At 49.4% G+C, this 12595-nt stretch overlaps 1 protein-coding gene across 1 annotated transcript in view; it reads right to left on the bottom strand.

Moving 5' to 3' along the window:
* IRS1 (insulin receptor substrate 1) overlaps nt 1–12371 on the bottom strand; it is a 58276-nt gene extending 45905 nt beyond the window's left edge. Inside the window, exon 1 of the mRNA XM_028105278.2 lies at nt 8649–12371. Coding sequence (XP_027961079.1) covers nt 8670–12371 — 3702 coding nt within the window. The 3' untranslated portion in view covers nt 8649–8669. The remainder of the gene's footprint in view (nt 1–8648) is intronic.
* Nucleotides 12372–12595: the final 224 nt, after the last annotated feature.

Genomic DNA, 12595 nt, shown 5'->3' with positions numbered 1-12595 from the left:
CTTTCTCTACTAAAAATAAAAACCACCCACCCAAAGGGAAAACAAGTTCTCCAATGATAGAGCTTCTAGGATGGAAAGAAAAGACTACAATTTCTTTTACAGCCCCAACATTCACCCCATGCTTCCTACTCATGAACTCCTGTTCATTTGACACCTGGACACCTCTCCTTACTGCTTCACTTAGACAAAAGAGCCAAAGATATCTTTTTCTTACTTCTTGCTAATATTATGCTTGCCAGCTGAATATCTAAAAAGGGGCCACTCTTCCAAATAGTTTCAAGAGGCTCATGAGCTATTTAAGTGAGCTGATGTTATTGCCAGCCAGGAAACCAGGGTTAGAAGAAGAAAACCATAATACTTTGAGGTAGATGGGCACTTTCACCCAGTAAGTATGTGAAAAATGCTGACTTTCATGGATTACATATCCTGAATCTTGATTTTTTCCCCCAGATAAGTTGTGCCAGAAGAAATTTGGTAATTCCTTGGATGAACTCCATTCACTACCTTTTCCCCCCCTCCATTTCCATGTGTCCACCCCTATTCTCTTACAACAAAATATGCGTTATTGGAACACAACAGGTGTTCATTGCTGTTTACTGAAGAACAGAGGAAATGGGACCAACACGAAACTGAGGTCTGGGGCCTATTTGACTGAAGGCAGATCATTCATGTTGAGGTTGGGAGGCAGGTGGCCTCTGATCTTGTACCAGAGAAGCTAATGTTCCTCTGATTATTCCCACAATCCCTAAAATTCAAGGGTAAGTGTGATTATTTCCAGTATCCTAGCGAGCCCTTCAAATAATTTTAAAATAAACAGGGACATGGGGCGCCTGGGTGGCTCAGTCGGTTAAGCGGCTGCCTTCGGCTCAGGTCATGATCCCAGCGTCCTGCGATCAAGCCCCGCATCAGGCTCCCTGCTCGGCGGAGAGCCTGCTTCTCCCTCTCCCTCTGTCTGCCGCTCTGCCTACTCGTGCTCACTCTCTCTCTCTCTCTCTCTCTGTTAAATAAATAAATAAAAATCTTTAAAAAAAATAAACAGGGACACCATCCTCAGAGAATAATAGATGAGTAACAGTGGAAGACAGAGTAATTACCGAATATTTTGGAGACCTTAAACTAACTGCTATATTTTTATAAATGTCTTTCTTACATTTTTGCCGTTTCACATGGATCCATAACCTTCCTAAAACTAAGAATCATGACTTTCAGTGCAAAATAGATTTTGTTTGCCACGCTATATACGTTTAAAGAAAAAAAGAGAGAGAGAGAATGTTTCTTTAATCATTTCAACAAACATAACACAACTATCAATTTCTCAAGATTAAGTGAAACTGTTCAGCAACATGACCTAAATACGTCAGGGCTGATCAGAGAACTTGTATCAGAGTATTTTTCGGTTAACAGAAAATGGGGGAAAGTTTATGAACTTGGGTTTACTGGCATCTTCTTCAGGCTAACCCGTTAGCATCCAATGTATGCGGGTTTGGTTCAAACAGGACCAGGGTGGAGGGCAGAAAGGGACACAGAGTGGGGAGCAAAGGAACAAACATGCAAGGGCAAAAGGGAAGCAATGAATACTTACTTAGTAAAACGTCACTCAATTAAACATTCAGGGTAGGGGTAATAAAACCACAAAATTTCCTCTCTGCTTGAAGATAGATTCGAAGATCCAATTAAAATTATAGACTGACCAACATATTCAATTCTCCTGCCATCATGAATGAAAACGCAGAAAGGGGCTTGAAAAAGAAAAGCTGTCTTTTCAATATAAACACATCATTTTTAAAAGCTCTATTATTCAAAGATCACTGGCTCATTGAGGAAGCACAAATAACATTTATCCAACCAACTTTATTTTAACAAATAGATTATAGCAGAGCCTGCAGCAAGAATATTATTAAGATGGAAAATGCTCCTTTCCCCACAGATGACAGTACCTTACTTTCATCTAATCCATCTTCTCCTTTTTTTCTGTGAATCAAGAATGGGAGAGATGCTACCATTTCCACAATGTCAGACAAGAACATGATGTCAGACAAGAACATTTCCTGACCATCATTTTAAAAAGCTTTACAATAAGTTTTTTTTGCAACTATTTCATATTAGTTAGAAATTAGCATACTATTATACCATACACATATTAGAATGTAATTGTATTAAATTAAAATTCAAAGTGATTACAACTTCCAAACATGTTTCAATAACATTTTAAAAAGTGCTTTTTAGAGTTTGCCACGTAGCAACGGACTTGCAAGGCAGGGAATAATAAATCAAGTACATAATCGTAAATGTGGTAAAGAGAGTTACAGAACCTTTAGTGTGAAACTGACTTCAAACTGAATTCATGAGACACTATTTTCCTTGAATACAATTTCCAGTAACTCTGTAACATGAGGAAATCATTGGGAAAATAGCTTTAAAACAAAACCTTACAATTGCGAAGTGTTCCGTTATCCTAAAATTACCAACCCACCAAAATAAAAGGAACCACTTATATACTATACAGCTAAGAAATATATATGATTGTAGCCGAAGGACTGGAAAAGAATAAGTCAATGAAGTTCTGAATGAAAGAGTCAATACACTATTCTAATGCAATCCACACAGAGGTACCCAAAGGGTCAGAATTTCTGAATACACTGACATCTTGACAGCCACGATAATACTAGGTATTCTACAGCTCAACCAACAAATCAAAAATCCTAAAACACAAAAAGCTGGACAAACACTCATGCTGCCAGCAAAAGAAATATTGAGCTTTTTCACACACCTGACAGAGAAAACTGAAACCAAACAAAAAATTGTGGAAGACTTCGTATAGTCCTCAGTTGGCCTCTCAGATTTCCTTGCTATTCACTCAAGTGGAGATACCTCAGTGAAGGAAGGATTCTGATGGTACAAATGAGAAACATTATCCATACACAGAACACCTGCAGAAGAAGGGGTGATTTCTAATTGAAGACAGAATAATGTCATAGACATGGATTGGTTAAAGCTTGACCTGTATCCTGGGGTGGGATGCTTCCAACAGTTGACCTTAGGAGGCAAGGAACTAGCAGCTGACTTGCATTCTCACACACATTTAATGTTTTAAAAGGGGAGGAGAGGGAGTAGTCCAGTTCAGTCTAGAGAAGGTTCCAAAAATTTAGACTTGTGCAGTCTGGATGGTTTGTCTTAAGGTCTGTTAAAATCTGCTCCCCTCCAAACCAGAAAGGTTAAAATAAGTCCTGAATCAAACCATAAAGAGTGATCCAAAAGCTACAACAGGAGGAAACAGAATATTCTAATATACTTCATTATGACCCCAGCAACAGCTTCTTCAGAAAGAATCCTCATTACAACTGACCCATTAAAGAATATCAGTCATTCTCTCCAAAATATTCCTATGTTTAGTGCTGCAAAGGAGGTCAGAATAATTTAGAACAAAACTCTCAAGTTACTGATGAGGAAATAGGTCCGGAGAAATTAAGTGACTTGCCCAAGGTCACTTAGCTAATAAAGGGCACAGGCTGTGTTACAACTCAAGATCTCTGGCTCCCAGGAACTGCTTTTTCCATTGCATCATTCAAGATAACATAAAGCTATTTTCCAGGAATTTTGATAAACAAACCAAAAAAAAGAGGCAAAACAAAATAAAAAAAAACAACAAACAGCAGGGAGCAGGGGAGGCATGAATTTTTGAATTCCAAGTCCCTTACAGTAGTAGGCAATATAACAGTATTTATTTGGGGGGTGGCAGAGAAATGATTACAATATGTGGAATTTTCTACGGATTTATTTTTTAACATAAAAAGCTACTTAAACAATGTCAGAGATTAAGAAGATTGTTAGATGCTCCAAGTTTTCTGGAACAACAGAGAAACTCTCTCCCATAGCTCAGAAGCTGCATGAGGCATAGCATTTACACCAGGGCAGTCCTTCTGCCTTACATTTACACCTACGGACAAACGTTGCCTTTGGGGCTTATGATTCAGTGATGCATGAGGGATGCTGGCTGGCAAAAAAAAAAAAAAGACTTACTGGAGAGGGAAAGGGGAGGGAGGAACACCTCCATTAATTTCTCTCTTACTTTATTTTAGAAGGGAAAATCAGAACAAATTTTCCATCCCATAAAGTAATACATCTCACATAACGTTGGTTATTTGAGGGCCACAACACAAATCTAGCAAGCTTTCAGAAAGTTAGCCTAGGCTGCCCTGATGTGCTTTCACTTGGGCTGTCACTGGTCAAAAAAACAAATCTGGTTTTGAGAGCTTTTCCTCCAGCATTTCCTCCAACCTCAGTACCAAACTCTACCCAGGCCCTTGCAATGAATCTCTAGATTCTCATGATTTGCAAGCTATATCCGGCGTTTTCATTTCACTGTGAGCTCCCCTGGGCCTAGAAGGGTCAGTTTTTGTTGATCTTATCTGGCTCCACGCTTTGCAAACTGCAGCCGCTCAATATATAGTGTTGACCCTAATACAATTTCCAGCCAAATGAGTTTTTCCTGAATGATCCCCAAACAGTTCCAGCCACGAACTTGTGTTTCCTTCTTTTTTTTTCCCCCTCCTCCTTCCCATTAGTAAGGGACATAAATGTTAGAATCTTGAGCCAACCCAATCAATCCTACAACCACGTGCTCGTGGATTTCCAGACAGGAAGATGAAGGAACGTGGCGTCGTAGTAAACCGTAGTAAAGAGAGGAGGGAAACAAAATGGGGCACGTCACATGGTCATGGCCTGGATTTTTCTCAATTAAAAATAAGAGGAAGTGTGTGTTTCCGGCCTCTGTCAGTGGGCTGGTTGGACTTTCTCATTCTTAGGATTCTGGGCTGGATGCACGAATAAGGCTGAGCGCATTAACATCCTCTGGGAGGGGAGTAGGAGGGGGCGCGTATTTGGCTCAGTTCCACAGGCACTAGAGGGAAGAGGTGGAGGGAGAGAGTTGGGAGGGCTTGGTGGCCCCGACGCCCAGCCCCGGGGGCCACCGCTGAACCCAGGACCCAGCCGGAGGCCCCCGGCCCCCACCCCATCCCCCCGACCCGAGGCCCCACCCCGCGCCCTCGGCAGCACGGCAGATACTCGCGCAGATTGGCTCTCGCCGGAGCCAATCAGGGCCCGTCCGCTCCGCCCACTCAGAGCCAGACCTGCACCGAGAGGCCGAGGCTCACCAGCCTCCGCGGACCACGCGGCGGGGCGGGGAAGGGGCCAGGCAGCCCGGCGCCTCCAGGCGACCGGAGGTGGGCGGGGTGGGAGATTTGTGAGGGCGGCCTCAGCCCCGCTGCAGATTCCCCAACCCCCGGCTAAAGGGGCTTGGAAGAGGGAGGGGAGCAAAGTGCCAAATAAATAGGGAGGAATGCAGGAAGCGGAGGTGACCCGGGAAACGGGAAAGTGCCAGAGCTGAGACGGTATGCGCCAGACAAAAAAGGCCACACAGGGAGGGGAAGGGAAGGAGGGAGGAGGAGGGAGAGAGGAGAGGTAGTCCTGGAGGTACGGAGTCCTTGAAATCACAACAAGGAAATGGAGTGAAAGGAAGAGAAATGCCCCCCTTTGGGGGGGGGGGCATAACAAAATGACAAAAAAATAAATAAAGGGAATTTAAACGGAGCGGCTTGGGTCTGTGCCTTTGCCAAAGCCTGCTCTATCTGCCGGAGCTGCCGTTTCAAAACAAAAAACAAATTTGAGGTAAGAGCTGCTTAAAGATAACTGGGCTGCTGTGTCCTTTCTGTCTCTTGGGCTCTCAGTCCACTCTCTGCAGAGAGGAGGCCACAAGGACTGCGAAATTCTGAAATGGAGAAAAAGAGAAAAAAAGACAAGGCCAGAAACATGAAATAAGAGGTGGGAAACAAAGGGAATGGGAGAAGGGGATGCTGGAAAACAAGAACTCAGAATCAGACCGAAGTTAGAGGAGGCACAGGTGGACAAAAATTGGTAACTGGACGTGAGGTCATTCAGAAGGACAGCCACCAGTCCTGAGCACCTGAGCTGCGTCACAGATGTTCTCCTTTAACAGTCAGTGAAAAATATTAGACAAGCCTCGATGTTTCAAATGAGTTAGGAGAAAGCACACACCCCTCCTAGCTCCCCCCGCCCCCCCCCCGCCATTCCTTTCCCGTTTCAGGTTTTACCTGAGCCATGCGCAAGAGAGGCAAAGATAACAATTGCTGAGGAAGTTAGGAAAAGGATGTTTTCACAACCAAATACTCATTCCTAGGAAAAGTTGTTTGCCAAGGAAGGTCGGATTTTTTGTTTCAGGTAATTGACGATCAGATCACATCTTTAAACTCAACAGGGCAAAGGCAAGGGAGAATTCAGGATGGAAGGGTGTCAAGTAGCATTCGGTGCCTCATTTAAAACACACTACAAACACCTCTCATCTCTCCATTTACAGCTTACAAAATACACACTGTAGAATTTTTCTGGCATGGGGCTGTCCAAGCACGGTGTATTGCTTACTCCAAGATTATTAGGGATATGATTATAAGTTTATTCCAGAATATTACATTCTCCCTAAGAAAGCTAAGAATAGAAGATCGTTTTGCTTTAGTTTTTAATGTACCCTCCACATAAAGAGGACTTTATTTTAAAGCTCCTTTAAGAGAGGAAAACTCTATTTGGTCATCAGTTTCTTTCAGAGCAAAATATTATTTCTTCTCTCTATAAAAAGAAACCTGTTCAAACTAGGAAAACAGGTGAGGAAAATTTATTGTTTCTTGGCTTTCGTCTTCTCTAAAATGAAAATTTTGGCTCTGCTGGGTTTGTTTCCTACAAATCCTCATTACTTTATAAATGAAACATTTTGCAACATAAATGGTTAAAGCATTAGAGGGATTCAGATTCCTAAAAAAGTCATTTTTTTATCATCTAAAAATAACCAAAGTTTTTAACTTTTGATGTTGATAAATATAATTAAATCTCTTCTAGTCAATCACGAAAATAAACACTGAATTGCTAATCAAATAATGCTTTCTATATCATCTCACCTAAAATCTTAAGTCTGAATGTGTACCTATATGTTGTTCTAGAAAACAGCAACATGATATGGGTCAAATATTAGAAGCTGGTTAGAATCAAGGAGACTGAGACTACATAATAAATACCTACCAAGAGGAACCCAATGCACAATTTCTTATCAACGGACACATATTTAAAAGCTCATTCTATGAAGCATACTTCAAAAAGACTATCACAAGATAATCAGTTTGTCAGAATAAAGTGTTTCCAAATGCTGGAAACTTCTGCACTGCCAACTCATCACATTATTTGCAGACTATACTCTCTTCTTCCCACAATTATGACCACCAGAAAATAGGCTCAACAGAATGAAGGACAGGCAAATTTTCTATTACAAATGTTTTTCATTTTCAATAGAGCCTCAGCCACAGAAGACGTAAAGCCAACTTTCAACATGTACTTAGGTGTCTATTCCTGCACTTAAGGCAAACAATAAATGCTCTAAAGATGGAAGAGTACTCCTAGCCTTTATGCAAAACAAAACCAAAGCTCGGCATTTCCCTAACATAATACTCCTTTTCAACGTAAAAATGTTAAGTAATTTTACAGAAGATGTACAGTAGCCCCCAAATGATCTGTGTGATGTCTCCCTGCAGGCCTTTGCAAGAACAGACAACTGTAAGGCAGACACGCTGGGATGAACTTCCATAACTCTTCACTAATAATGGGTCCCAGACACATGCAGACTTTACTGCAGACCCCGTGCAAAAGCAGAGGTGGTGGGTCAGTGTGTGAATAATATTTCACAGATCCTGGGGCGCCTGGGTGGCTCAGTCGGTTAAGCATCTGCCTTCCGCTCAGGTCATGATCACAGACAGGGTCCTGGGATGGAGAGCCCCACATCAAGAGCCCCACATGGGGCTCCCTGCCCAGCGGGGTCCTGCTTCTCCATCTCCCTCTGCTGCTCCCCCTGCCTGTGCTCTCCTGCTCTCTGTCAAATAAATAAAATCTTTAAAAAAAAAAAAAAAATCACAAATCCTGGTTCAGGAGCAAAAAGACAATGTCACCCATAATTACTTTCTACAGAGAGTCATAAATAGGCAGGTATTTCTCCCTAAGTATGTCAGCCTAAACAAGCTCTTACTCCTGAATCTTTTTAGGGCAGCAAGAATAAAAACTGATGTTTCCACTGCTATTTATGTTGCCTCGGTACTGTGAAATCACAGAATTCAAGTACACAGAGCAACTTGATAAGATCACCCTTAAGAGCTCCAAGAAACTATCTGAGATGAAGGGTTTGGACCAGCCCCTGTGCTAACAAATATTTTTGTAGAGCTGTTCCTTCTAGGGACTGACCTAAATATATAGTCAAAAGAAAACTTCAGTAAGGAGAACAAGGTTCTTATGTATGAACTTCACAAGCCTCAGTACTGGTATAGGGTATATATTTTGAAAATACTACAATAAGTACTTCACTTGGGAGCCTCAAATGAAAGGCCTCCTGGGCCGAGGCTCCAACAGGTTTACTGATAGTCAGCCAAGTGTCCTGGTGGGGGGAGCCCCCTGTGTGCCCTCCCCTCCCCCATACTGTGAAAGCACTGCCTAAGGAAGCAGTGGGAAGGAGAGGAAAGGGGCCCAGGCAAAGAGGAAGAGAATTCCAGCACAAGGTTAAAAGCAGTTTTGTCTTCTGACCTTGTCACCATGAAACGCACCTGCTGTGATGTCCAGTTGAGCTACTGGAGGTCCTCTGGCTGCTTCTGGAAACTGATGCTGGCATAGGCGCTTAAATCCTCGCTGGAGCGGCTGCTTGAGCGGCTCTCCCTGCTGCCCAGAGGCTGATGAGGGGGCGGGGGCGAGGGCAGTTGAGGGGGGCGCTCCTGAGGGCGCTGTTTGAAGTCCTTGACCAAATCCAGGTCTATGTAGTTAAGCCCATTCTCCAAACCCCCAGCAGCCCCGCACACTTGGGCCGGCTCCTTGGGGGCTCCCCCGAGCTCCCCAGGCCTCAGCCACACATTCTCAAAGGAAGCAGAACTGTGGCGTTTCATATCCTCCGTGCTGCTGCTACCAGCACCGCTGCCCCCTACAGCAGCCCCCCCTCCAAAGGGCACCGCATTGCCCGCCCGGGTGGCACTCGGTGTGGAGGAGAAGGTCTCAGAGCTATGCCGCCTCCGGCACCCTTGTGGGTCCGCACGGATCACTTTGGCACTCTGCGTGCGGTTGGGACTGAGGTTCACCCGGGTGAAGGCGCTCATGCCCCCAGGTCCCTGGGGGGCCCCCAGCAGGGAAGAGCGGGCCACCAGCTCCCCTGCTTTTTGAGGCGCGGTGGGAGAAGCAGAGGCTGCAGAGGATGAGGAGGGAGCAGCCGCCGTGGCCCCTGGAAGGCTGGCCTCCTCCACAACAATGCCTGTCCGCATGTCGGCATAGCTGACGGGGGCAACTGGTGAGGTGTCCACGTAGCCCTGCCCAGGACAACCCATCTGCATGGTCATGTAGTCCCCCCGGCTGCTGGGCACTGCCCGGGTAGGCCTGCACATGCTAGCAGCCCCGGGTGGTGCAGGGCCCGCGCTGCCGGGCTGGACCCCAGCGCTCTCCTGCCAGGTCGCCCTCCGGCCTGGCCCCAGGTCCATGTTCATGTATTCCTCGGTGCCAGTCTCGTCCTCTCGGGGAGCTGGCTGGAGCTGGGATGGGCACCTGACAGAAGGTGAGCTGCAGGAAGCCACAGGACCAGATAAGTAAGCTGGCTGATCACTCCCAAATTCAATATTCACATATTCGCCGGGGCTCTTGGGCTCTGGGGGGCGCAGCAGGGGCGGGAGCTGCTGTTGTTCCCGGACCCGAGGTAAGGTGCTGGCCTTGGGGTCCCCCAGGGACAGCCTCGTGGGCCGAGCCAGGCGGCTGTGGGTCTGGGCAGCTGTGTCCACCTTTCGAGGCAGATGGGGCTGCAGGACCTGATGGTGGACATGTGGGAGGCCAGGATCCGGCCTCACCCCACAGTATCCCCCGCCCAGGCTGTCGCTGCTGGTGGACGAGGAGGAATCTTCCGCTGTTGTAGCATAGAGAAGGCGGCCAGAGCTGGAGGAAAGGCGGAGGTGCCGAGCACCCTCCTCCAGCTCCCCAGGCCGCTGGGTGTGCTTAAAGGACCTTGGCAACGAGTAGTAGGAGAGAACTGGCTTGTGCTGGGGGTCCTCCGGGCCGTAGTAGCAGTCGGAGGGGCTGCTGGTGTTGGAGTCCCCCACTGGCGACATGTTCATGTAGTCACCAGTACAAGACAAGAGCTTGCCACTCCCGCTCTCCATGGGCAGTTTGGGATGCGGCAGGGCGTGAGTGTGGTGGCCCCCGACCCCATTTGTCCACAGCTTGCTGTAGCAGCTCCCAGAAGGGGCAGCGCTGCTGCTGGGTCCGCCTCCGGTGTCCGGGGAGCAGCTGCTGCTTGGGGACATCATCATGTAGCCATTGGGGTCCACTCTCTGGGGATGGCGTCTGATAGGGTTGATGATCTGCTGCGGCGCCGACACGCTCTTGGGGCTCATGGGCATATAGTCGCCACTGCCCTTTCGGCTGCTGGGCACTGGCGCCACTCCTGGGGACATGGGCATGTAGCCATCATCCGTGTGGAGAGTGGAGGAGTCTGGGCGGTGGTGGCCCCCACGCCTGTCCAAAGGGTGCATTTCCAGGCCCTCCTCAGGGTAGGAGTGGGTGGGCACGAAGGCAGAGTGCCGGTAGCCAGGCAGCCGGCCTCCACTGCCACCTCCTGGCGGGTAGGCAGGCATCATCATCTCTGTGTATTCCTCAATGGACGCCACAGACGACTGGGATGGGGTCTTCTGGTGGGAAATGGTAGGGGATGTGCCCGCGGAGTGAGTCCGCTTGCGGAACCGATTATCCAGATCTGCAGCACTGGCTGCTTCATCCCCAGCCAGGGCTGGGCTCGTGCCCAAGCCAGCACCTGGGACGCAGCGGTGACCGTTGCCACCCCGAGGTAAAATGTAGTGACCATTGGGGGCGGTGAGGGTGGAGGACCCTTTGCCTCCCATGCAGATGTAGTTGCTCAGCTCCTCCTCACCGCGGGCCGGTGGCGTGTGGCCCAGGGAATCCGGGGTGACACTGCGGAAGGAACTTCGGAAATCGCAAGGGCTGGAGCCGTACTCATCGGAGGAGATGAAGCCGCCATCGCTGGGAGAACCCGACACAGAAGCACTAGACCGCCGCGGGAAGAGACAGTCCGAGGTGGAGCCGTGGCCACTGGTGCTGCTGGACGACAGGCTGACCGGGCTGGTGGCGGAAGGTGAGCAGCGGGAGGAAGGCATGGGAATGGAGCGGCTGTGGTTGAGAGGGGGGTGCAGCCGGGAGCTGCCGCGATGCCGGTGGGCGTGGGTCCTGTTGGTGCTGGGACTCACGGGGCTGCCGTCCACCGAGGCCGGGCGGGACATGGTGCCTTCGCCGTCGCTGGACGCGCGCACACGGAAAGAGCCCTGCTTGCCGCCCACCATGCTGGCCGGTGAGGTGGCGGTGATGCTCTCAGTCCGTGAGCGGCGCGTCAGCCCCACCTGGCTGGGCGGGGGGTTGTTGAGGTGGTGCCTGCGCAGGGGAACGCTGATGGGGTTGGAGCAGTTGGAGGAGGACTGGCTCTTACTTCGAGGACGGAACTCATCGCTCATGGCCCGCATGGCCTCCAGGATGGTCTCGTGCATGTTCTGGGCCACCACAGAGTCATCCACCTGCATCCAGAACTCCCCAGGTCCTGTCACTGCGGAACGGCCCACTTCGATGAAGAAGAAGTTCTCTGAGTGGCCGCAGCGTCTGATGTTCATCAGCTGCAGCACCACGGCCGCCGCCTCCGAGTTCAGCTTCACGAAGCTGATGGTCTTGCTGGTCAGGCAGAGACGGTAGATGCCAATCAGGTTCTTTGTCTGACCCAGGCCCTTGGGTTTCAGGATCACCTGCCAGACCTCCTTGAACGCAGGTCCTGGGGGCACGTCCCCGTAGCTCAAGTCCTCCCCAGCCTCCCCAAGGCCAGAGCTGCCGCTGCAGCTGCCCCCGCCGCCTCCTGCCCCGGGGGCCGCGGCCCCGTCGTGGTGGCCCTTGGCCCGGTTGTGCAGCTGCAGGAGGGCCTGGTACCAGCTGTCCTGCTCGGCCTCGCTGTCCGCCGCGATGGCAAAGTGCTCGTCCCGGGTGTAAAGGGCCACCAGGTGCTTGTTCTTGGAGTCCGCCCGCTTGTTGATGTTGAAGCAGCTCTCGAGGGGGATCGAGCGTTTGGGGGCGCTCGACTTGTGCCGCCACTTCTTCTCGTTCTCGTAGTACTCGAGGCGCGCCGGGCCCCCCGCCTCGCTGGCCGCCCGCAGCACGAAGAAGCGCTTGTGCATGCTCTTGGGTTTGCGCAGGTAGCCCACCTTGCGCACGTCCGAGAAGCCGTCGGTCTCCGGAGGGCTCGCCATGCTGCCGCCGCCACCGCCGCCGAAGAGAGGGAGGCGCCGAAAAACAACCGGGTGGGGGGCGGAGGCTCCTCGCCGCGGCCCCGCACATGCAAACAGGGCTGGAGACTGCCGAACCCCCGACTCCGAAAACCACGCCGCCCCCCGCGCCGGGGAGGAGCAGCCGAACGGGGACGCCGCTGCTGCGCCCAGGAGATGGCCTCGGCCGGAGTTTACGGGCGTTTCAT

The sequence above is a fragment of the Eumetopias jubatus genome, unplaced genomic scaffold (genome assembly GCF_037043125.1).
Source record: "Eumetopias jubatus isolate StellerSeaLion01/CBP00866 unplaced genomic scaffold, mEumJub1_p1.0 scaffold_3, whole genome shotgun sequence".
In the NCBI taxonomy this organism is placed as follows: domain Eukaryota; kingdom Metazoa; phylum Chordata; class Mammalia; order Carnivora; family Otariidae; genus Eumetopias; species Eumetopias jubatus.
Note: the sequence above shows the minus strand (reverse complement) of the source record. Positions and strands in the feature narration are given on the sequence as shown.